The 23,280-nt window shown below is 42.5% G+C and overlaps 1 protein-coding gene across 1 annotated transcript in view; it reads right to left on the bottom strand.

The window, feature by feature from the left end:
* The window catches only part of LOC309557836 (uncharacterized protein), a 102,312-nt gene that overhangs the window by 73,376 nt on the left and 5,656 nt on the right, over positions 1–23,280 (bottom strand). Inside the window, exons 2-3 of the mRNA XM_082260615.1 lie at positions 13,692–16,100; positions 1,744–1,938 (exon numbers count right to left, since the gene is read on the bottom strand). Coding sequence (XP_082116741.1) covers positions 1,744–1,938; positions 13,692–16,100 — 2,604 coding nt within the window. The remainder of the gene's footprint in view (positions 1–1,743; positions 1,939–13,691; positions 16,101–23,280) is intronic.

The raw sequence follows: 23,280 nt of genomic DNA on the forward strand, positions 1-23,280 counted from the left end.
GTTATGTATATATTCACACGACTTAATAGTCAGTTTTACTGATGGGCATGTAGCCGGTATCGGACTACTACAATATATATACATTTATATGTCTAACATTGCTGTTGGAGTTGTCTGTGTACCTCTTTAAGATTGCTTTCAGCGGAGATCGGCCTCTCACAGGAAGAACTGGATTGTGGGAGATATAGTTCTGAATCAAGAGCAGACTGTTATCTGGATTGCTGAGGGAACTATTCTCTTAGGGAGCGCACTCTTGCTTCTGGGACCAGTGAGCGCGGATCAGCCTCTGGTGTAAGTACAGGACTGGTGGTGGCTGAGGCCTAGTACACGAGGCCTGACCCACATGCGGAGCTCGCCCTTAGGATGCTGATAGCAACGCTGTGTATGCTGTCACAGTATAGCTGAAGAGGAAGTGAGAGAAGGCGAGACGGACAGCCTGAGGAAGCAGAGTATCGCTCACTCCCAGACGCCAGAGCGTGGGAGAGCTCATCGCCTGTCTTATAAGACCCTCACGAAAGGACATCCGAGAGACAGAGGGTGCCCGTGTGGAATCCTGATCGCAAGTATAACCTTTCTCATCAACACACTGACCGCAGACACTATTGCACACATTACATCCATTGGGATTACAAATTATCACTTTGGACAGTATTAAGAGCTCCAACTGCCGGTGAAGATTAGCAAGGCCTTTCTAGGAGAGGGGTGGTGACACCTGCTACATCTTAAAGGGGACACACTTAAATTGTTTACAGCATTGCTAGTTAGAACATTAATAACACTAGGATAGCTCTACGTTTTCCTTTAAGTTGAAAATCAAAGTATTATTATAAAGGTCATCAGTCACTATTGCAAATCTTAGAGTATAGTTCTACCACTGTTCTTTGATATTGTACTTCTTTATTTGTTATTCCTTTACATCAGTCTTGCTGAACCCTGTTGGTTTAGGTGGGATTTGGCTGACTGACAGAGTTATACCTGTTTATCCTTTAAGTAAACAGAAAAACCTTATTTACCTTGTGTCAGTGTCCTTAAAGGTATACAAATAATGTCGGAACCTAGAGTGTCAGGTGGGTTGGACGGTTCACAGGGTCACAAGACTGCTGAGGAACACCCATCAACCTCAAGGGGGCATTGCTACTGGCACATGCCTGCCACACCATTCTGCACATGTGCAGACATGATGCTGCTCTCTGCCAGGCAACTGGCAGAGATTTATATCATGCCTATGAACGTGCCAGAGTTCCAGAGCATGCGCAAGCATAGCACAGATATCTACAAGGTGCAAGAAAGCAGAAGCCAGTGCCATGTGCAAGCCCAGGGTTCCCACATGCTTGCGCTGCAAGTCTCTGCTAAGTCTTTGGTACCTGCAGCACTCCTGCATATGCGCAGGATATTTGAACATGGCAACATGGAAAAGAAGCACAGGGACAAAAGCATTGCAGAAGTGAAGTTCATTTTTAACGTAATGTACATTAATGTGCAAAACACCACACATTAGCATTGGTGCAGTAGGCACTGCACAGCATCAGGGCAGCCTAGTTGTGTATGTTGAAAGTTGGGTGCTAAGCCTTGCCTTCCATCCTCCTTTTATTATTTTAATCCACTCCCCTTCACAGATGCATATTAGCAGAAAGCTCCAGAGTTAGGTTGTAGAAAAGTGTAATGTTCCTTTTTTTGTATTTGCTACTATATAACACATGCACCTCAAGGCAGTCTTAAGCGATATATTAAATATTGACTAACCAGACTCCTCAGTAATGTTGCTGGTTACTGAACTGCCTCCAGCTGAATTGTAGTTCCTTGTCTCTTTAAACTGCTTCCTTTTCTTAGCCCAGCGGTCTGAAACTTCTTCTTGAGGACTTTCACAGCTTTGCGATTCCTTTAGCACTGAATCCTTAGGTAGCTTCAGGTGTTTGCTGAATATGTCTGATTTTGAATCTGATTAGGAAAAAAACAAAATACTATTAACTTGATTTTTCACTTCCTCTTGCTTCTCACATGCAGAGTGAAATACTTTAAATGTGGAAATGTACACCTCTGAGAAATAACTCAAAGTAGGTTAATTACATCTTAGCCCGGTAACATCTAGTAATATCAGACTAAGCTTAGTCTTAAAGGAAAAGTGGACGTCTGAGTATTCTGGTATATTGAGGCTATAACTTTTTGGTAAACAGTTTTATCTGTTCGGAAGATATATAGACAAGATGAAGTTGTGAAACTGTGATTTATATCAAGCTGGAATAAATGTTCCTTAACTCAGTCCTCTATATGGCCAATGTTTGATGAGTGATGTATTTTCATATCATGTTATACATGTGAAAATTATATGTGATTAGAGATGGGAAAGCCAGGGAAAAAAAGGGAAAAATACAGTTTTTTTTTAATTATTTTATTTTAAAGTTGTTTAATTTTTATTTTCAGAAAATTTGAAAAAAAAAAAGTAGAAGCATGGAATATGTTATTTTATAATGATAAATAATATAATGTATCTATGACTTGGTACTCAAACTTGCAAACAAGCAAACCCTGGAGTACAATTCAAGTAACACTGTATTTCTCAGTGCAGTTCTCACAGGATAAATATGCATTTCTGCCACTAGAGGGCACTACAGGGGATAGTTTCTGACCTCTCATGCCTTAATTGACAGGTAGGATGGTAATTTTGTCTGACAAATTAGTTTATCTTTTTTAACCTTTAAATGATTCTCCAACTTCACAGCATAATCTTTACCTACAGTATAGTCTGCTCAGTAAATAGTTTTATTCTTTTTCTCCTCTGAAGTAAAATGGTGAGAACAAAAATACAGAGTTTGGAAACATTCCACAGATTCTCCTACTGAGACTAAAGCTACAATTCTGAAATATTATTTTCCAAATGCTACAAGGATGACAAAACACATCATGGCATGCCAGAGGTACCCTAAAGACATACAAAATAATTTACAGAATTAAATATGAGGACCATAATGAAAGTGCAAGTAACTTTTCCCTCTTTCTGCTGCTTGTGGACCATCACAGAGTGTTTCTTCACAAGCAGAATCAAGTAAGGAAGTGTTACAAACCGCTGCCTCACAAAAATACACAATTCCTTAATTTATAGATAAAATGACACCTGGAAAATCAGGATAAAATTGATGAAACACTTGCAAGAGCAATATATGCTTCTGAATCAGCATTGTCAATAACTAAAAATGCATTTTTGCAGGAAAATTCTAAATCATTATGAGGGAAAGGTGGTCGGTTACCTGATCTCCTGTATAGCAGAAATGTTCTTAACATACACAGTCCTTGTTATTCCATTTATACTACAAAATACAATTTTAAAAATCAAGTGTAGCGCGGCCCCCCCCCCAACCTCCAGAGGCCTGGTGGTGGCCCTCAGAGTCAGGGAGAGCTGACATTCCTCCTCAGACAACCCCCAGTCTATGGCCCCACCACTGCCTCTCCCCTCTGGCTCACCTGAAGATCTTCCTGCACTGGCTCCTTCAAGTTGCAGTTGACAGGGTGTTTGGGTACAGCCAGCCTTCCATGAACATCTTCTGGCTCCTACTGGACAGCACTGACAGGTACCAGTTCTTTGGCTGGGCTACAGGCTGAGGAGGACTTCCAGCCTTTATTATATGTGTTGCCTGTCTTCACTGGGGAGTCTCCATGCGTAGACTGAACCCCACCTTCAGTGGTTGCTCTCTGGCCCATTCCAGCCCTCTGGGACTTCTGTGGCTGTTTGGTACAGAAACTGCAGGTCTACACCGTATGCGAGCAGCTCCTGCTCACTCTGAGTCAGTCTTGTAAGTGGCTCGTTGCAGTGCCCACACCTGATCCAGGCACTGACCCGAGTGGTGGGTCTCCTGCAGGCAGGACACAGTAGACACAGCCTCTCTGTCCCCTCAGTCAATCCAAGGGCAAATCCCCCTCCATGCTCCAGCCACACCATAGCATCACCTCCTGAAACTCAGGCAACCAAGTCGGCACAAGGTACACTTGTGCACCATCTGCTATTTTGCTCCTCTTTCTTCTTACATGCAGGATACCCTGGGTCTCCTCCAGGGTGTGGTTCCGCCCCCAAGCTTACAGACTGGCCGACGCCAACAGTTCTGATAAGCAGGCTTGTTCCCACATGAACTGAAGTTCGCAGGCACAGAACGTATACTGACACGTGCAGAACTTGATGGAACATACCACTCAGCACCTATCGTGCCCTAGCAACTGAAGGCAGACAAAAGTTCACTGTAGCTGCCACGAGCAACAGCAAAGTATAACACAGATCACACTGTTTAGCAGGTTCAGGACAGTCTTTAACTAGCCACAGGTGGACAACTGATAGACACCCTCCTGCAGGACCTCACCAACTCCCTCCAGTTTCCACGGGTAACAGCATATATTACCGGGCAGATTTTACTGTTCTCAGCAGGCCCTTGTAACACACAGTCACTTTTCCCAGCTTTATGCAGTCCACTGGGCACTTTGTAATCCTCTGCCCCGATTGTCCACTGTGTTTGCTATGGGTGACTGCACATAATACAGTTCTCACAGATCAAAGTAGGTCTTGACAAAGACACAAGTAGCCAGCTCAGCCGCAGTTGGGGGCAAGTGGGCATGCAGTGTAGTACCCACTTGACAGAAACTCCCACTGGTTGCTATGGACAATGTCACTGGGTTCACACAACAACAGTCACAGTTTGGCAATGCATATCCTTCTTGTTTCACCCCATTTGTTGTCTCAGCAGCAAAGCACAGTCCTCTGGCACGATGAACTTCCGCTTCTAGGGGCTACGACCATGCAGGTTACATAGGAAATATCCCAGATGAACCCCCAAATGTAGCACATCCCATGCAGAAGCTGCAGATCCCTCCACTCCTGCACAGCCAGGCACACCAAATCTTCACAGGACTCAAAGTCAGAAAACAGTCCGTAGCTTTGTTTTTGTTGTTTTATTAGGGGGGTTAACAACTTGGATGAACATTTATGAAATCCCCACTTGATGGTAACAACAACTTCAGGGACAACTTTCTATATACAGACTCCTCTTCAGCTTTCCTCCTGCACACACTTCTGCTGATCCACTCCTGTTGGAACTGACAGACTCCTTGTCAGTTCAGTAACAGCTTCTTACAGACAAGAACTCAAAGCTCCTTGAAATAGCACATGTGGAGTGAAACAATGTTTAACCTTTCCTTCTGCTTCCTCTGTGGCCACTGATACCAGCACCACTTCTTCAGGCAATGCCAGCCCACCTGGGTGCAGCTGCCTCTTCCATCAACCATCCTGGCTGTCTCTCTCTACACCAGTCCGCCTGACTGACTCTTCACCAGCCCAGATGGCTGTCTCTCTGGAGATCTCTCAGGGAAAAGGTAGAAGGCTTAAGCCCACCACTGTCCCAAGGCAGGACAAATCCCCCCTAACTAGAGGGCACCCCTCAGGGCTACTGCCAGCCTCCTCCCCACTGCATCTCACACCCGACTGCCCCTGCTGATATGGCCCATGTCTATTTATGAGGGTATCTCAGTCCCCTGCCAGCCCACTACTGGGGATTGGCTGAGGCCTCATAAACATGCATGGCAGCTACTCCTAACCCCTGCCCTCTAATTCTTGAAGGTTCTCCAACCTTCCAAACATCAGGGGGAGGCACCAGAGAGCTAGCTGCCAAGATGAGTCATCCAGCCCTGAACTACAAAAATCCTGATCCAAATATAGACCTACAGCAAGAGTCAGGATATGGTTTGCATACCCTACTTATATCACACACTAGATGGGCTAAGTATACACTTGTAACGCTCCTGCGTTTCATGTATGGTGTGGATTTTCAGCTGCAGAAATATTCCACTTCAGTAGTCATGTAAGAGAGATGCTGAGATACCATTCCCAACCTCAATGACTCATCATGTGTGGAAGGTCTTAATTCAGCTAGTAAATACACACACTCAACAAGCTGGTTCCTAGAGTGACTTTATGTATGTAGTAACACAGTGATGAAGATTTAAGAGACAGGTTGAGTGGAGGTGGTAGGTGACAGACACTTGAAGGTAAGACAGTAGCAGATGGATGCAGGTAGGTTTAGCAATCATGTATGGTAGCAGATGACAGAGTAGCAGGTGGACATACAAGAGTGATCAACCCAGTGCAGGAATAAGTAGCAGCAGTCTTAAGAGCTAGCAATCTAGATATGCAGATGTGATAAATAGTCTTTACTATGCAGAGCTAGATAGTGTAAGCTTAGTATAAGTTTATAGAGGGTTCCCCTGCGGGGTACTTAGCACTAATAGCAATACAGCCGAAGGTTGGTTCAGGAGGAGCGGATGAAGCACGAAAGCTTCAAGCCAAGTTAGCATCCAGGTAAGGGTGTTTGAACGAACACATGTGAGTGAGAACCGGCGCTTTAAATAGCCATCTAGTCCGGCGCTGAGTGGTGACAGCTTCAGTCTTAAAGGTGTATGCGCACCTTTCCAAAAGAGAATGGTGGGGCGCATACACTTGTGAAAAGAGTAATTTAGGGTACCAAAGGTACCAGAACATTACAATACCCCCCCCCCCTTAAGGCCGGCTCCTGAAGGCCTCTGGAGCTGGTTTGTCTGGGTATCTCACATGAAAATTGCGGATTAATCTAGGGGCATGTATTTCAGAGGTGTTTAGCCAGGTGTCGTCTTGGGGCCCATAGTTCTTCCATCTAACCAAGTACTGAAGTCTTCTTCTGTAGATACGAGAATCCAGAATCTCTTTTATCTCGTATTCTTCTCCACCTTCAACTTGTACAGGAGGCGGAGGTGGAATATTAGGCCTTATTCCGTGGTCCGGAACATGGGGCTTCAGTAGCGACATGGAAAATGGGATGGATTTTTAGGTCTATTGGCAATGTAAGCTGTACTGCAGCTTTTCCAATAAGTTTTTTGATTGGGAAAGGTCCCAGGAACAGAGGTCCAAGCTTTTTGCTAGGGATCTTCAGTCTTAAATTTTTTGTTGAGAGCCAAACGAGGTCCCCAATAGTGTACTGTGGAGAAGGTCTTCTGCGAAGATCATAGTACTTCTTTTGTTGACTGTGAGCGTGTGCAATGGTAGTATTTAATAAACCCAGAGAATCCTTTATTTGGGTAAGATAGTCTGAGGCTACTGGGTTGTTTGAAGGAAGGATGCGTGGTGGAAGAATAGAGGGATGAAACCCATAGTTCAAGTAGAACGGACTCTGCTTGGTTGTACTGTGGGTTGCGTTGTTGTAGGCAAATTCTGCCAGAGGGAGAAGATCCACCCAATCATCCTGTTGGTAAGAAGTGTAACAACGTAAATACTGCTCGATGCATTGGTTGACTCTTTCAGTCTGTCCGTTGGTCTGCGGATGGTAAGGAGAAGTAAGCTTCCGCTCGATCCGTAGTATGTGACATAGTTCTTGCCAGAACTTAGAAATAAATTGGGATCCACGGTCAGACAGAAGAGTTTTTGGGATACCATGTAATCTAAAGACATGTTTCATCAGGAGTTCTGCCGTTTGTTTGGACGAAGGTAGTCTGCGAATAGCAATGAAATGTGCCATCTTTGTCAGATGGTCCACTGACACCAAGATGGTATTAAATCCTTTGGAAAGAGGCAATTCTACGATGAAGTCCAAGGACAAAACTTCCCATGGAGTTTGGGGTATTGGTAGACTGCATAGTAGACCGGATGGTCTCGTAGTGTCAATTTTGGACCTGGCACAGACATTGCATGAAGAGACGAATTTTTGTATAGATGTTTTCATGTCAGGCCACCAGAATTGCCGGGAAATCAAATTAAGAGTCTTTGTCATTCCCATATGTCCTGCCATAGGCACATCATGAGATAATTCCAAGATCTTGGTGCGTAGGGTAGGTGGTATGTAAAGTTTGTCGTTGTAGTAGAGGAAGCCTTCTGCATCAGTATTTAGTTGTGGTGGGGGTGAATCCAAACTTATACCATGCAAAACCTCTTCCTTCAGGGAACGGACAACTCCAATAATGCGTTTGTGAGGTATTATAGGAACGGAAGGGATTTCAAAGTAGTTTTCTTCAGTTAGTCGTGATAGTGCATCCGCCTTTTTGTTCTTATCTGCAGGTGTGTAAGTCACTAGGAAGTTAAACCTTAGAAAGAATAGTGACCATCGTACCTGTCGGTGCGAGAGAGTTTTGCTAGTCTGAAGATATTGGAGGTTTTTATGGTCCGTGTATATAATTATTGGTAATTGGGTGCCTTCGAGTAAATGTCGCCAATTCTCCAGAGCCAATTTTATAGCAAGCAGTTCCTTTTCACCCACGGGGTAATTTATCTCGGGACTGCTTAGGGATTTAGAAAAAAAGGCGACTGGATGAAGTGGTGAAGTATGGGTTGGTCGTTGGGAGAGTATTGCTCCTACTGCCATGTTTGACGCATCTACCTCCAGAATGTATTGGAGGGATGGGTCTGGATGGCGTAATATGGGAGCGGAAGTAAACCTTGTCCTTAACAAGTGAAAAGCTTTATTGGCTTCTTCTGACCATTTGAATGGTTTTTTTATGCTAGTGAGCTGTGTGAGGGGTCTCACAATAGCAGAAAAGTTTTTAATGAACTTCCTGTAGAAATTTAAAAATCCCAGGAATCGCTGTAGCGCCTTGCGTGTGGTTGGTGTAGGCCAATCCTGAATGCAGGATATTTTACTCATGTCCATCTCGATTCCTGTTTTGGATATGATGTAGCCTAGAAAGAGTACCTCGTCTTTATGAAACAAGCATTTCTTCAGTTTCACATAAAGGTTATGTGCAAGCAATCTCGATAGTACAAGTCTTACATGTCTTATGTGTTCAGACAGGGATCGTGAATATATAAGTATATCGTCCAGATATACCACAACACAGACATCTAGTAAGTCTTTAAAAATATCGTTTATAAATCGTTGGAAAACTGCAGGGGCGTTGCATAGCCCGAATGGCATCACAAGATATTCGAACAATCCGTATCTGGTTCTGAATGCAGTCTTCCACTCGTCTCCATCACGGATTCGAATGAGATTGTATGCTCCTTTCAGGTCCAATTTTGAAAAATAGGTAGCTCCACGCACCTGCTCAATGAGCTCAGGGATAAGCGGTAGAGGATAGCGATCTTTTATTGTGATAGCATTCAATTTCCTGTAGTCGAGGATAGGTCTGAGACTTGAGTCCTTATTGCGAACAAAAAAGAGTCCTGCTGCTGTGGAAGAAGTGGAAGGTCTAATAAAACCTTTTTCCAAATTCTCATCCAAATAAGTTTTGAGATGGGAAAGTTCATCCTGTGAAAGAGGATAAACATGACCGAACGGCAATTTGCTATTTGGGAGTAGATCAATGCTACAATCATAGTCTTGATGAGGAGGTAATGCTTGAGCATTTTTCTCAAGAAAAACCTCAGAAAGATCCTGATAACATAGTGGTGCAATCTCATCTGTCACCATAGACAGAATCTTCCCGGAAGACGGGAGGTTACACGTATCCTCGCAATAGCAAGAGAGGAAGGCCAAGGACCGTTCCTTCCAATCTATGGTTGGTTGGTGTGTGTGTAACCAGGGAAGTCCCAACACAATGGGAAAGTGGGGTGAAGGTATTAAATCGAAGGTAGTAGTCTCCCTATGAGACTCGTTAATAGTGACTAGAAGTGCTTGTGTCTGATCGGTGATTGGACCAGAGGATAACGGAACACCGGTAATAAGACTTACTGAGACAGGTTTAAGTTTAGAAATAATAGGAATTTTATTTGAAGCAGCAAAACCTATATCAATATAATTTCCACAAGATCCTGTGTCAATCAGGGCCTTAGTAGTAATCCTGTTCTGGTCCCACTGTAATGTCAAACAAACAAAAATGTAAGGGTTAGTGAATGAAGTTGTCAATCCCCCTAGGAGGACATGTGAACACTCACCCTTCTTTTTGTTGACTAGGGGACAGACATTTATCTTGTGATCGGGTGATGCACAGTACAAGCAGAGATTTTCATATCGTCTTTTGGCTTTTTCCATAGTTGATAGCGGTGGGCGTATGGTTCCTACCTCCATAGGAACGGGGTTAACGGCCGGAATCCGAGAGGAAACGGATAATGGCATTCCCATTTTCTCAGCCTTTCTTTCTCGTAGTCTTCTATCTATGGTAATACTGAGTTGTATTAATGTATCCAGGGTTTTTGGTAGATCCGCTCGGGCGAGCTCGTCCTTAACGGCTTCTGATAGGCCAAGCCTAAATTGGGTTTTCAGAGATGCATCATTCCATTCTGAATCAAGGGTCCATCTCTTGAATTCCGCGACAAAGTCTTCTACAGGCCTCCTTCCTTGTTTCAAGGATCTTAATTGAAGATCGGCAGTACTCTGCCTATTGGGGTCATCATATAGGCTAGTGAGTTCTGCTAGGAACAAGGCATAGGAGTTGAGAAGCTGGTCGTTTTTCTCAAAAAGAGAGTCTGCCCAGGTTCGAGGATCGCCTGTTAGGTAAGAAATAATAGTACAAACCTTAATGTGATCAGTAAGGTAGGTACGAGGTTTTAGCAAAAAAAGTAACTCACATGCGTTTTTAAATTCGCGAAATTTTTTGCGATCGCCTGTAAATACCAAAGGGGGATTTATCTTGGGTTCAGGGGACTGAGCAGAGGTAAGTTGTGTCAGTCTAATTACCTGCTGCGACAGAGCCTGATTGTCTTCTTTTAATTCAGCAAGTGCGTGTATTAACGCAGTTACTTGCTGTTTTAATTGTGTCACCTGAGTGGTTATTTCTGCTGAATCCATTTGTAGGTTCGTTCAATCTGTAACGCTCCTGCATTTCATGTATGGTGTGGATTTTCAGCTGCAGAAATATTCCACTTCAGTAGTCATGTAAGAGAGATGCTGAGATACCATTCCCAACCTCAATGACTCATCATGTGTGGAAGGTCTTAATTCAGCTAGTAAATACACACACTCAGCAAGCTGGTTCCTAGAGTGACTTTATGTATGTAGTAACACAGTGATGAAGATTTAAGAGACAGGTTGAGTGGAGGTGGTAGGTGACAGACACTTGAAGGTAAGACAGTAGCAGATGGATGCAGGTAGGTTTAGCAATCATGTATGGTAGCAGATGACAGAGTAGCAGGTGGACATACAAGAGTGATCAACCCAGTGCAGGAATAAGTAGCAGCAGTCTTAAGAGCTAGCAATCTAGATATGCAGATGTGATAAATAGTCTTTACTATGCAGAGCTAGATAGTGTAAGCTTAGTATAAGTTTATAGAGGGTTCCCCTGCGGGGTACTTAGCACTAATAGCAATACAGCCGAAGGTTGGTTCAGGAGGAGCGGATGATCCGGAAGCGGGATGCAGGGATCAGCGCAGCGAGGTTCCGTCAGCGAGGTATGCTTGCAAGCACGAAAGCTTCAAGCCAAGTTAGCATCCAGGTAAGGGTGTTTGAACGAACACATGTGAGTGAGAACCGGCGCTTTAAATAGCCATCTAGTCCGGCGCTGAGTGATGACAGCTTCAGTCTTAAAGGTGTATGCGCACCTTTCCAAAAGAGAATGGTGGGGCGCATACACTTGTGAAAAGAGTAATTTAGGGTACCAAAGGTACCGGAACATTACAACACTGCATTTAACATTCCCAGTGTAACAAAATTACTTTCAATTTGTAAAACTACTCTACTATTCTACTGTATTTTTGTTTTTTTAATTTTCTCTAAATTTCCATTTTTTTCTGGAAAAAAACAGGGGGAAAATGTAATTTTTATTATGGCTTCAACATTTCTGTAAATTTTACATCTCTATATGTGATAGAATAAACAGTACAGAAAAACACACCTTTTCTATGCAGCTTATATATCTAATAAGCGGAGAGGAAGAAGTGGAGTGTAAAGTTGATGTCAGAAAGGCAATATCACAGGAAGAGTATTTTTATTGAGAAAAACTCTACATTTTTATTCCATTCTAAATGTCAAGAGTGAATCTGTAAATGGCAAAGCAGAGCGTAATGCATGCCACAAATGCCACATTTTTTGTGTTTTTAATAGTGCTTATGTAAGAGTGAGAAAGAAATTCTTATTCAAGGCTATTCTGAACTGATGTCAATAGACATAAGAATGGTGATCAGAATTCCCGACTACCAAATAATCATTCTGCAAACGATCAATACATTTTAGTATTATAAACTGTGTATAGTTATGTAATTGGGAAGAAGGTCTAGAGTTCTCCTTGTGGAGCATTCCTTTAGCGTCTATTCACATATTTGAAGTGTGTTGCTTTTTTTTCACACATTACTGTGAGTTGCATTAGGGCAGCTACATTGCCTCAGGGCATTGGAGTGACATTTAAAATGAATGTCATAGGAACACGTAGTTCGCTTTAATGGACTGCACCACAAAGGTGTATATGGACCCTAAGCAAGCATTTGCCTTGAAAACTAAAGTGGGCCTTGGGGGCTAGCACAGTGTATATGCAATGTATATTCAGGAGGCAATTAAGGCCAGGTTACAAGTTTGCGGTACTGTAATGTGTACTATTACCATACCGTATATTACCATACATTATCACGTACCTGGAGGTGAGCCTGAACGGTGAGGAAGGCCTCTCTTACGCCTCTGACTCGGAACCCCTGATAGTGCAGACAGGAGGCGCCGAGTATAGAGTAGCACGAGTGCCTGATGTAGCTGGAAGCAGGCTGATGTCCACAGTCAGGGATAGCCGGGTAGGTCCAAGCAGGTATGCAGGCAACTAGTGCTGGTGGCAGGAGCGTAGTGAGACAAGCCGGGTCAAAAACCAAACGGTCATACAGGAGACAGAAGGAGCAGACTGGAGCGGAGGTCAAGGGACAAGCCGAGGTCGGTGCAGGCGGATAGCAGAGGGTAGTCAGGACAAGCCGGGTCTGGTACTGGTAAACAGGATACAGGTTAGCAGGTTCAGGTCAACAAGGCTGAAGACAAAGCAGCACTGGAGCTGAGCAAGGGCTGGGTTTAAATAGTCCATTTGTCGCCAGCATCTGTCACGTTGTGTGTTTGCGTGCCCGCGTGCTTGCGTGCGCGCGTTCGCGCATTTGCCAAGTCCCGGCGGGATTGAACAGAAACAGAACTCTGAACAGCAAACCTCTTCTTACATACATGCAGTAATGCTGTGCCATTGACAGGCAACCTAATGCAATGAGGCAAAGCAGACCTTTATGTTAAGACCTATGACAGATTTGTTCAACTGTAAGCCTAGTAGCAGTTTGTGCATTTTCTAGCTACCGAATGCCTGTGCCTCAGAGAACAGTTTCTGTTAGAGACTCAGATGCTGCTTCCGTAATAGCTCATCCACCTCTATCTTCAGTTTTTGGTAGTATGTAGTCTCTACGTGAATTAATTTCTTGTGTTTGACTTTCTGCAGGAAAAGGGGAAGAGATGCTACATTTTGTGTGTGGCATTTCCACTTGAGGGCTATTTGACCGCTAGAAACTATACAGGCTGGTAACGACTGCACCAATGCTATCTGGTTACATTTATATATTGACAAGATAATCCTGCCACTGGACTTAGCTCAACATGAGAATACCAATATCAGCTCCTCTCCCAACACTGGGTAGCCAGGATGTCCTGCGGTCATAACAAACTCCCCCTATACATACAATTTATCCCCCTTTTGCCATTATAGTTAGAAAAACTAGCCAACAGTCCTCTCATGTCTATGTACATCTCTGGAAAATCTAATTTGTGTTGGTTACAAAAGTAAAGAAATAAAATGCCTATGAAAATTACCTCTTTTGATCATTTTCAGAGTTGACATTTCTGTTTTTTCTAAAGGATCATCAGCTTTTTCTTCAATTTTGGCATTATTGTCTTCAGAATCAGATTTTGGCAAGCAAGGAATGTGACATGTTATTGACTCAAATGAAGTTCCTGGGATAGCACTGTCAGAACTGTTTCTTGGTGATGTGTTGTTGCTTTCCTCAGGTTCAGGACACAAGTTCCTATCAATTTCATTTACACATGTATCCTCTGATACATTGCTTTGGTTTTCCATCAATAGGAAAGCTTCAAATGTCTCAGAAGTTTGTGAAGAAATATCCTTACATGTCAATGGTGTCTTGTCCTCAAAGGAACTATGAACTTTATTTTCTCCATCTGGTTCTTCAACATCTGATACAGGTGTCAATACTGAGTCCCTATGAACCATATAATACTTAAAGTCTTTTAGAGATTCTTTTTGAACCCTAGAGGTTGTTGCATCATTGTCACCTTGAATTAGAACCCTTTGGTCTAAGTCTCCAGTCACAAGTGTTATGACAGATCCTCTTCTCTTTTTGAATGTACTTTCTGCATCTGGACCCTGGTTTAATTCTTTTGCTTGTTGATCTAATTGGGGAAGACATTCAGCAGGTATACGACTATTACTGTTTTTACCTAGAATGTAGTCCCTTGAAGTACTTCGGGATGGCGGAGTAACTTGAATTAAAACATTTTTGGTTTGTAAATCAGACAGATCATGAACCTCCATAAGATTGTCGCTATCTAACATGTCTTCATCAAATCCACTCTCAGTAAGCTCTATGTGTTCATCAACATTTTTTATTAGATCCTCTAGGTCTTCCTCATCCACCTGATTGTTGTCAGCTTCTACATGCTGAAAAGAATACAAGGAACACCCATCTGAGTTCTCAGTTGTATCTGGAATATCTGTTTGGCTGCTGTTAACATCTCGTTGTGCAAAATAGGAGATCTTATTTTCAAAGGGGATTAGGTTACTGTCTAACTGATCTTTTTGACCATCAACACAGTCTTTAAATGGTAAAGGCATTACAGACTGCACAAGCTCTTCTTTACTAATATGTTTTTGACTTTCACGCTCTACTGATTGTGGCATTCTCAAAGCTGAATGTTTTTCTGTGTCATAAAAAGGGTATCTTAGGCGACTGAAATTTACGAATGGATCATAGTACATTTCTGGCAGTGTTCTCCGTCTCATTACTTTGGTTTCGACAGGACAATTGCTCATTCTCCATTGACAGAAGTTGGATGGATTCAACTTTAGCTCTTTGTTGGAGAAAAATGGAATGTAACTGCAATTAGTTTTATTTGGCCTAACTGGTTCCTTAGAGCATTTCTTCCAGTTTCTCAAGTATTGCAAAGGGTGATTTTCACCTGGCTTAGCTACACTTTCTCCTCCACAAACCTCATTCTTTAACTGCCCTGGCTCAGCTTCCAACTCAGAACAAGATGACGATATTGGAGAATAAGGTTTTTTAATGAAATCTTTGAGAAGTAAGGCCTCATCTTCTGCATTCATGTTTGGGAAAACTTCCTCTTCATCAGCAAACTCTGCAGGAGGTGGAACATGAACACACCATTCAGAGCATCTATAATTTGTGCAAAATCCTTTCCTTTCATTGACACTAAAATCTGAAACAGGGTATGAACTACATGAGCCTATGGTTGACCTGTAATCTGTGGTTTGCGTAAAGTCACTTCCAAATACATCTTCTGTTTGCTTTTTTGCTTTATCAGATTCTATGTGAACCATTAGACTCTGGCGGACAGCTTTATAGCGGACTTCAATACCTTCCCCAATTATTTCTAATTTTATCAAAGGCTTATCACATGTCTGTTCTGTCGGTGATGAAATATTGGCATCTTTTCCATAATCAGCATCAAAATCCCATATGTGATCAGCATGGAGTTGGCTCTGTTGATGTTGCCTATCATGATAACTTCGGCTTTTCTTAAGACATTTTCCATCGGTTATAACCACGTGAGTCCTGCTATTTGGTGCTAGTAGTTTGTTTATTTCTACATTCAAGTGAACACCTTTTGAAGTCACTTGTGCTGTAAATTCTCCACCTTCGGTGTCCGCTTGTTCCCCAGGATCACAGTGGAATTCATTTCTCTCACGTTGTGATAATGTAGAGTTATCTTCCAATATAACTTTAACAAAGTTCTCTGATTTATCTAAGGGTTTTTCTGTAGGACTTGATGGTGTTTTAGTGTATTCTGAGTTGTACTTAACATCCCGATCGTTCCCTTCATAGATCTGTGGATGTGTTTCATTAAGTGAGGTACATGAATTTGAATAATCATTTAATTGGTCCAATTTTCCATCTTTAGGAGCCATATCTGTTTTCTGATCAGATGATTTTCTTTCGCAATGGCAAACAAATGAAAACTGTTCATCTATGAAACAAAATTAAATAAGACCTTATTTATTGAGAAAACACAGATTAGGTTTATGCCTATTTACATGTACTACAATATTAAGTAATATTAAAGATATTTATAAAATGTACTCATAATGCAATTAAAATTTATAAATCTTCTTGCACGTATGTATTACATCAGCAGCAAGAGGTACATACTCTCACTACAGACAGATCGTCAAAAAGACAAGGAGAATGGACAAAAAGTGATTTGTTTTGTTAATCTTAACCTATGATTAACTTCCTCACTTAACATTAACCAAGGGGGTATATGTCAACATTACAAAATCACATGATCATTGCAAATAAAATATAGCTCTTATTAAACATGCATACTATGCATACTATACATAACTATTGCTTCTGACCTATATTTGAGCTAAAGCCTAAGCAGCCTAAATCACATAGACTCTGGCAGGGGCAATGTGGGAATTAAAAATGACATAGTGCGTATTGCTTTTAATCAATCAAAAACATATACAACCTATATAAATATACAAATTTTTTAATACTAAAGTATATTTAAAAAAGGTTAGTTATGGGGCGGCATCTCCTCCATGCGCACTGACAGGGACCGGATCCGGATCACTGAGGTATGGCTCCGAGGGGGATCTGTCCCCAGACCATAACCCTGACCCCTCTGTCAGTCCTTCCTTGACTGCTCCTGAGCCCTCGGATGAGCATCTGCTGGACAGTCTATCTCAACCATTTTCCCCGTGTCTTGCAGGGCTTTCAACATCTGCTCCCATTCAATCAGCCCAATCTTCTCCCCCTTGGGAATCCTCATCTCCTGACTAGGACCCCGATCCAATCCCTTCCCCTACGCTCTCACACATTGAGGGGATAGTCCCCATCAGTCACCCCACGCCAGGAGAGTTCCCCCTGCACCTTGCACCTAGCAGGCTACCATGGGTCGGATTCTCATTCCAGTTGCCCACCTGGTTAATCCAAAAAAACAGACAGACAGACATAGCAAATTAAGGCACCCTGCCAGCTTCCTCAGGGTCACCAGGCCTCCTATGCCTTCCACCTGTCTACAGCAGCAGGTGCCCAGGTAGAAACCATGATAGACTCTGACAATGATCATGAAGCCTATACTACTTGGCAAGATTATGCACGCCGTATGCCTACAAAGCAAGATTTCTGATTACCTATCCAGGAGGTACGTGAGACATGTAGATCTGAAATCAATATGCTTCGCTCTGATCCTCGTCAACTGTGTACCAGAGTCACAACTCTAGAGAAAGATGTCCATGACACTAAGCAAGAACTCTCATAAATTCACAATCACCTTGCCTCGCAGGCCTCTACTCTCCGTGACTTTCAGTGTCATCTTGAGGACCTGGACAACAGAGGCATGCACAACAATATCAGGGTCCTGGGCTATTTTCAATAATGTATTGCATTGCCCGACTCACCGGAAAGTCAAATTGGACAGTGCCCACTGTGCTGTTTGTCCTTGTGGCCCAGCATCTAGACCACAGGATGTGATCTGCAGGGTCGATAACTACGCTTTCAAAGAAGAGATCATGCAAAAGGCATGGTTTATGCTCTCTAAAGAATTTGATGGTGCCTCCTTACAGCTCTTTCCTGACCTGTCATGGATCATGCTCCAGCAATGCCGCTCTCTACAGCCACTTCTCACTACGCTACGGGACCATGACTTCCGATACCATTGGTGATTTCCTTTTAGTCTGACAGCTAAAAGAGATGGAAGATCTGTTACATTATGATATCCGGTCCGGAGGACCTCCAGTCCTTCTGCAGAGATCTGGACATTCCTGTTCCAGCCACCCCAGGCCGGGAACCTCTCCCGGTCCCTACTCTGCGCGCGGAGCCCTGGATTTAAGTCATTGGGAGGAAGCGCCCATCTGCTGATGGTTGATGGTGACTGGTGCCATTTTTTTCTACCCAACGTTTACCATCTGATCCTATTTCCTGAACTCTCTCAGGAACATTGTCTCAGGCTCTCACCATCCAAGGGCTATATCTTTAGTTATAGCCTCATAAACTTTCCAGATGTCTCTACTATATGAAAATTATCCATTTGATAATGATGTGTTTTTTTTTTTTTTGATTAATGCTTGTTGCTACTTTCCAATTCCACTAACCTCCCCCCCTGATGTTGTTTGGATACCAGTGGCGGGGGCGTACTTGTGTTCTAGCCCCCTGGATTATGAGCTTCCCCTATTTCATTTTCAGTTGAGCAATGTGTTATGTTTTTATTGGGCTACAGCTAGTTGAAAATTGCAGGTTTATTATTAGCTACTCTAATAGGCAGGCCTTGAAGTGGTATTAGCGCACCCACCCTTGGTCTAACTGCCCTCTTTTTATGAGGTTCTCCAAAGGGTTTTCTTTTATTTTTTGTCCTCCCCCTTGACTGAAGGGATTTCTCTTTTTTTTTCTTTTTGTTTTCTCATACCCCAGTTGGGAGGGACCACCCAACCCGCCATTTTATTCAAGCAGGTTATATTGTGAAATGTTGAATGTCTTTGGTACTTTTTTGTTGTCGCTGGTTACGATTTTTTTTCTCTTTCTTCTCCTCCTTTACTCTGGCTTTTCTCCTTCCCTTCCTTTTTCCCTCACATGCCACCTGGACACCCACCACCCTCTGAGTTCTCCGCCTACCTAAATGACTCTGGTTAACCGGCTCAGGGCCTATCTTGGGACTTCCACTGACCACCCCCGGCATATCTGCACTACTTCTGGACTGTTAGGTATGCTACTGTATTTTCTCTTTCTGTGTCCACCGTGATTGCGATACTGTCCTTAAATGTGAAAGGTCTCAATTCTAATGTTAAGCGTAGCCTGGCCCTTCACGACTTCTCCTCATCAATATTTGGTGGTTGGGGGATACTTATTTTTCTCCACTAGCCCAGTTAAACACACTTTGGGTCGTGGACGACCCTCTCTGGCCCTAGACAGACAATCTACTCGTTTATGCCAACTGACCAAACGGTATGCTCTATTTGATGCATGGAGCACCACCTATCCATCAGCTAAGCAATTCACATTCTACTCCCACCCCGATAAATCTCATTCACAAATAGACTATTTCTTTGTAAATGCTCCCACTCTTAGAGCCTGCAACAGCTCTGATGTTCAAGCGATACCCTGGTCTGATCTTACCCCGATCACGCTCTCTCTAGAGCTTGTCACTGGCGCTTAAATAAGTTTCTGCTTAAACATACTCCTTCCAGAGTGGAGTTGGAGAACACTTGAAATTATACTTTGTGGAAAACAGTTTCCCAGACATTTACCACGCCTCCTTATTAGAGGGTCATAAAGCGACCTTTCCTGGTCAATGTATATTACTGTCTACCGCCCTAAAGCGAAATGCTGGAGTGACTCCTCAGCTGCTGGATGCTAAACTCCAACAGTTGAAAGCACGACTGCTGTCACCCCCCTCGTTATCCATCCCAGTGGTGTATTTTGGTTTTGTGCTGCCCTAGGCAAGACTAAAATTGCCCCCCCCTCCCCCTCCTATTTAAAATTTGCCCCACCCCTTCCTGAGTGATGCACCTACCTCCTGCCTGTCCTCATCTTTTGGGCCCTCGGTCAGCCTGTTGATGTCCCAGCTGGGAGCAGAGAGGAGGTTTGAGAAGGAGTGCAGGCTCTGGGAGGCACCAGGGATGCTGCACTCGCTGCTGCTTAGGACAGGATGGCGCCGTGGCAGTTGAGGTCTTCTCCCTCGCAGGCTCTCAATTCTAGCCAGCTTCCAGGGTCGGCCGGCTGCCCGGTGGCTGTGTGAAGACGTCGCAGCTCAGCAGCAGCAGCTGCTGTCGGCGGTGGATTGGTGAATTTTGCTTTATTGCCCTGCACCCCACTGTCACGGGACCAGCAGGACTCTTTGGGCCCCACAAGCACTAGGTGTGGAGGAGGAGGAAGTTAAATCCTCCTCCACTTTGAATCATGCCCAGGGCCAGGGTGTCACGGCCGTGACGTCACTGGTTGGCTCTAGCAAATAGTGGCCAATAGACTCTCAGGTGGAGGTGGGGGCAGCTATTTTGCTGCCCCCCTGCAAAGTGCCGCCCTAGGCCTGGGCCTAGTTGGCCTAGGCCAAAATACAGCACTGATCCATCCTCAGGGATATAATCAGCACCAGAATGGTTCTACGGGATATTGACCTTGGGAAAGTTGAGAAAGCCCTTCTTCGACTCCGACAAACCTATTATGATAAAGCCAACAAACCACACACATTAGTGGCCAGGCAACTCAGCGAGCGTACGCCACTACCTCACCCACTTTTCTTAACCTCCCTGGTGGTATGATTCTTTCCGATTTTAGGTGCTGAAAGCGTAACCATTATTTTGCATGTAATTCTTAAGAACGAGCAGCCAAAACCAACTATTTACACATGATTTTTTTTTTACTGTGCGTCCTTCTTTATAGCATCTCGGGTATGATAAAGTTTGAAACACAAAATATATATATCTATGTGTGTGTGTGTGTATATATATATATATATATATATATGTATATATATACGTGTATATCTATATATATATATATATATATATATGTATATATATATATACAGTGGGGATCGAAAGTTTGGGCACCCCAGGTAAAAATTTGTATTAATGTGCATAAAGAAGCTAAGGAAAGATGGAAAAATCTCCGAAAGGCATCAAATTACAGATTAGACATTCTTATAATATGTCAACAAAAGTTAGATTTTATTTCCATCATTTACACTTTCAAAATAACAGGAAAACAAAAAAATGGCGTCTGCAAAAGTTTGGGCACCCTGCAGAGTTAATATCTTTTACTGCCCCCTTTGGCAAGTATCACAAAGCTTGTAAACGCTTTTTGTAGCCAGCCAAGAGTTTTTCAATTCTTGTTTGAGGTATTTTTGCCCATTCTTCCTTACAAAAGTCTTCCAGTTCTTTGAGATTTCTGGGCTGTCTGTCACGCACTGCTCTTTTAAGGTCTATCCATAGATTTTAAATTATGTTAAGGTCAGGAGATTGTGAAGGCCATGGCAAAACCTTCAGTTTACGCCTCTTGATGTAATCCCCCGTGGATTTCGAGGTGTATTTAGGATCATTATCCATTTGTAGAAGCCATCCTCTCTTTAACTTCAGCTTTTTCACAGATGGCATCAAGTTACCATCCAAAATTTGCTGAAACTTTATTGAATCCATTTTTCCTTCTACTCGTGAGATGTTCCCTGTGCCACTGGCTGCAATACAACCCCAAAGCATGATTTATCCACCCCCATGCTTAACAGTTGGACAGAGGTTCTTTTTATTAAATTCTGTGCCCCTTCTTCTCCAAACGTACCTTTGCTCATTCCGGCCAAAAAGTTAAATTATAACCTCATGGGTCCACAGAACTTGTTTCCAAAATGCATCAGGCTTGTCTATATGTTCATTTGCAAAGTTCAAACGCTGATTTTTGTGGTGATGTAGAAGAGGTTTTCTTCTGATGACTCTTCCATGAAGATCATATTTGTACAAGTATCTCTTTATAGTGGAATAATGTACCACAACTCCAGTGTCTGCCAGATCTTTCTGGAGGGATCGTGCAGTCAAACGTGGGTTTTGAATTGTTTTTCTCACAATCCTGCAAGCTGTCCTGTCTGATTTTTTTCTTGGTCTTTCAGATCTTGCTTTAACTTCCACTGTTCCTGATGACTGCCATTTCTTAATTATATTCCGAACAGAGGATATTGACATCTAAAAATGCTTTGCTATCTTCTTATAGCCTTCTCCAGTCTGGGCATTTAAAACCTTTGAGATTGACATCACCTGGTCTTGCCAGACGATGATTGAGAACAATCCATGACACTGGCAGGTCTCAGCCTTGCAAAGGGGGCAGTGCATGCTATAAATTCTGCAGGGTGCCCAAACTTTTGCAGATGCCATTTTTTTGTTTTCTGTAATTTTGAAAGTGTCAATGATGGAATTAAAATCTAACTTTTGTTGACATACTATAAGAATATAGAAAAAAGATAACACTATACTAGTGTATCTCCCCGCGCCTCGGAAAAGGTTTTGTTTAAATATAAGATAAAAATATAAAAATGTGTGTAATTAGTGAGATATAAATATACAAATATATATTGTGTGGCAGCAGCTGTAGATTTAAAATGGATGATAGAAAAATAGCCTAGGCTATATACAGCGCTTGCCGCAGAAAAATAATTAACTTAATGTATGTGAACAATGTTGAAAACTTATCTTTACAGTATAAGTGAAAACACAAATCAATTAAACACATGAAAATTCATAAAAAGTTCCAAGGAATTGATAAATAGATAAGTAAGTCTTTTCCAGTGGTGATCAATATATGTGAATAAAATAAATGTAAAATTCAATAAATAAAGTCTTTTCAAGTGGTGATCAGGTGCAAAGTGCTTCGTGCTCAAAAAATAAAAGTTTGTGACTTTCGTGACGTGGATTCCTCTTTTCCTGTGGCTTGTGGTAGAAATAAATGACTTACCAGACTTACCCTACCTTTTGAAAACGTCACAGGAAGTGACTAAACGCGTCAAGGTTGTGGAACGTACGTCAGCACGCTACGCACCACGTGGAACGCAAGCCGGAACACCCCGCTCGCCACTCTGCTAGGAGGTGTTTGTAAGCGGTTTCTTTACCTGCAAACTTGGAGTTTGAGTCTTTCTTCGCTCCGATTTTTATGAATATGTGATGAATAAACTTTTAAAACGATAATACACTATCTGGAGCCTTTCTTTTAACCCCATATTCTGAGGATCGAGATCGGGTAAGGAGGAACCTAACCTGTATCCCACCATATTATAAGAATGTCTAATATGTAATTTGATGCCTTTTGGAGATTTTTCTATCTTTCCTTGGCTTCTTTATGCACATTAATACAAATTTTTAACTGGGGTGCCCAAACTTTTGATTCCCACTGTATATATACTGCAGAGATCCATGTTTATTCATTCAGAGAGGAGAAATGTGCAGGCAAGAAGTGGTGTGAGTGTGTCTGTCTATATATATATATATATATATATATATATATATATATGTATATATGTGTGTGTGTGTCTGTATAAACAGTATCTCACAAAAGTGAGTAAACCCCTCACATTTTTGTAAATATTTTATTTATATTTTCATGTGACATCACCGAAGAAATTACACTTTGCTACAATGTAAAGTAGTAAGTGTAAAGCTTGTATAACA

Source organism: Pelophylax lessonae, assembly GCF_965119305.1.
Source record: "Pelophylax lessonae genome assembly, chromosome: 1".
Classification (NCBI taxonomy): domain Eukaryota; kingdom Metazoa; phylum Chordata; class Amphibia; order Anura; family Ranidae; genus Pelophylax; species Pelophylax lessonae.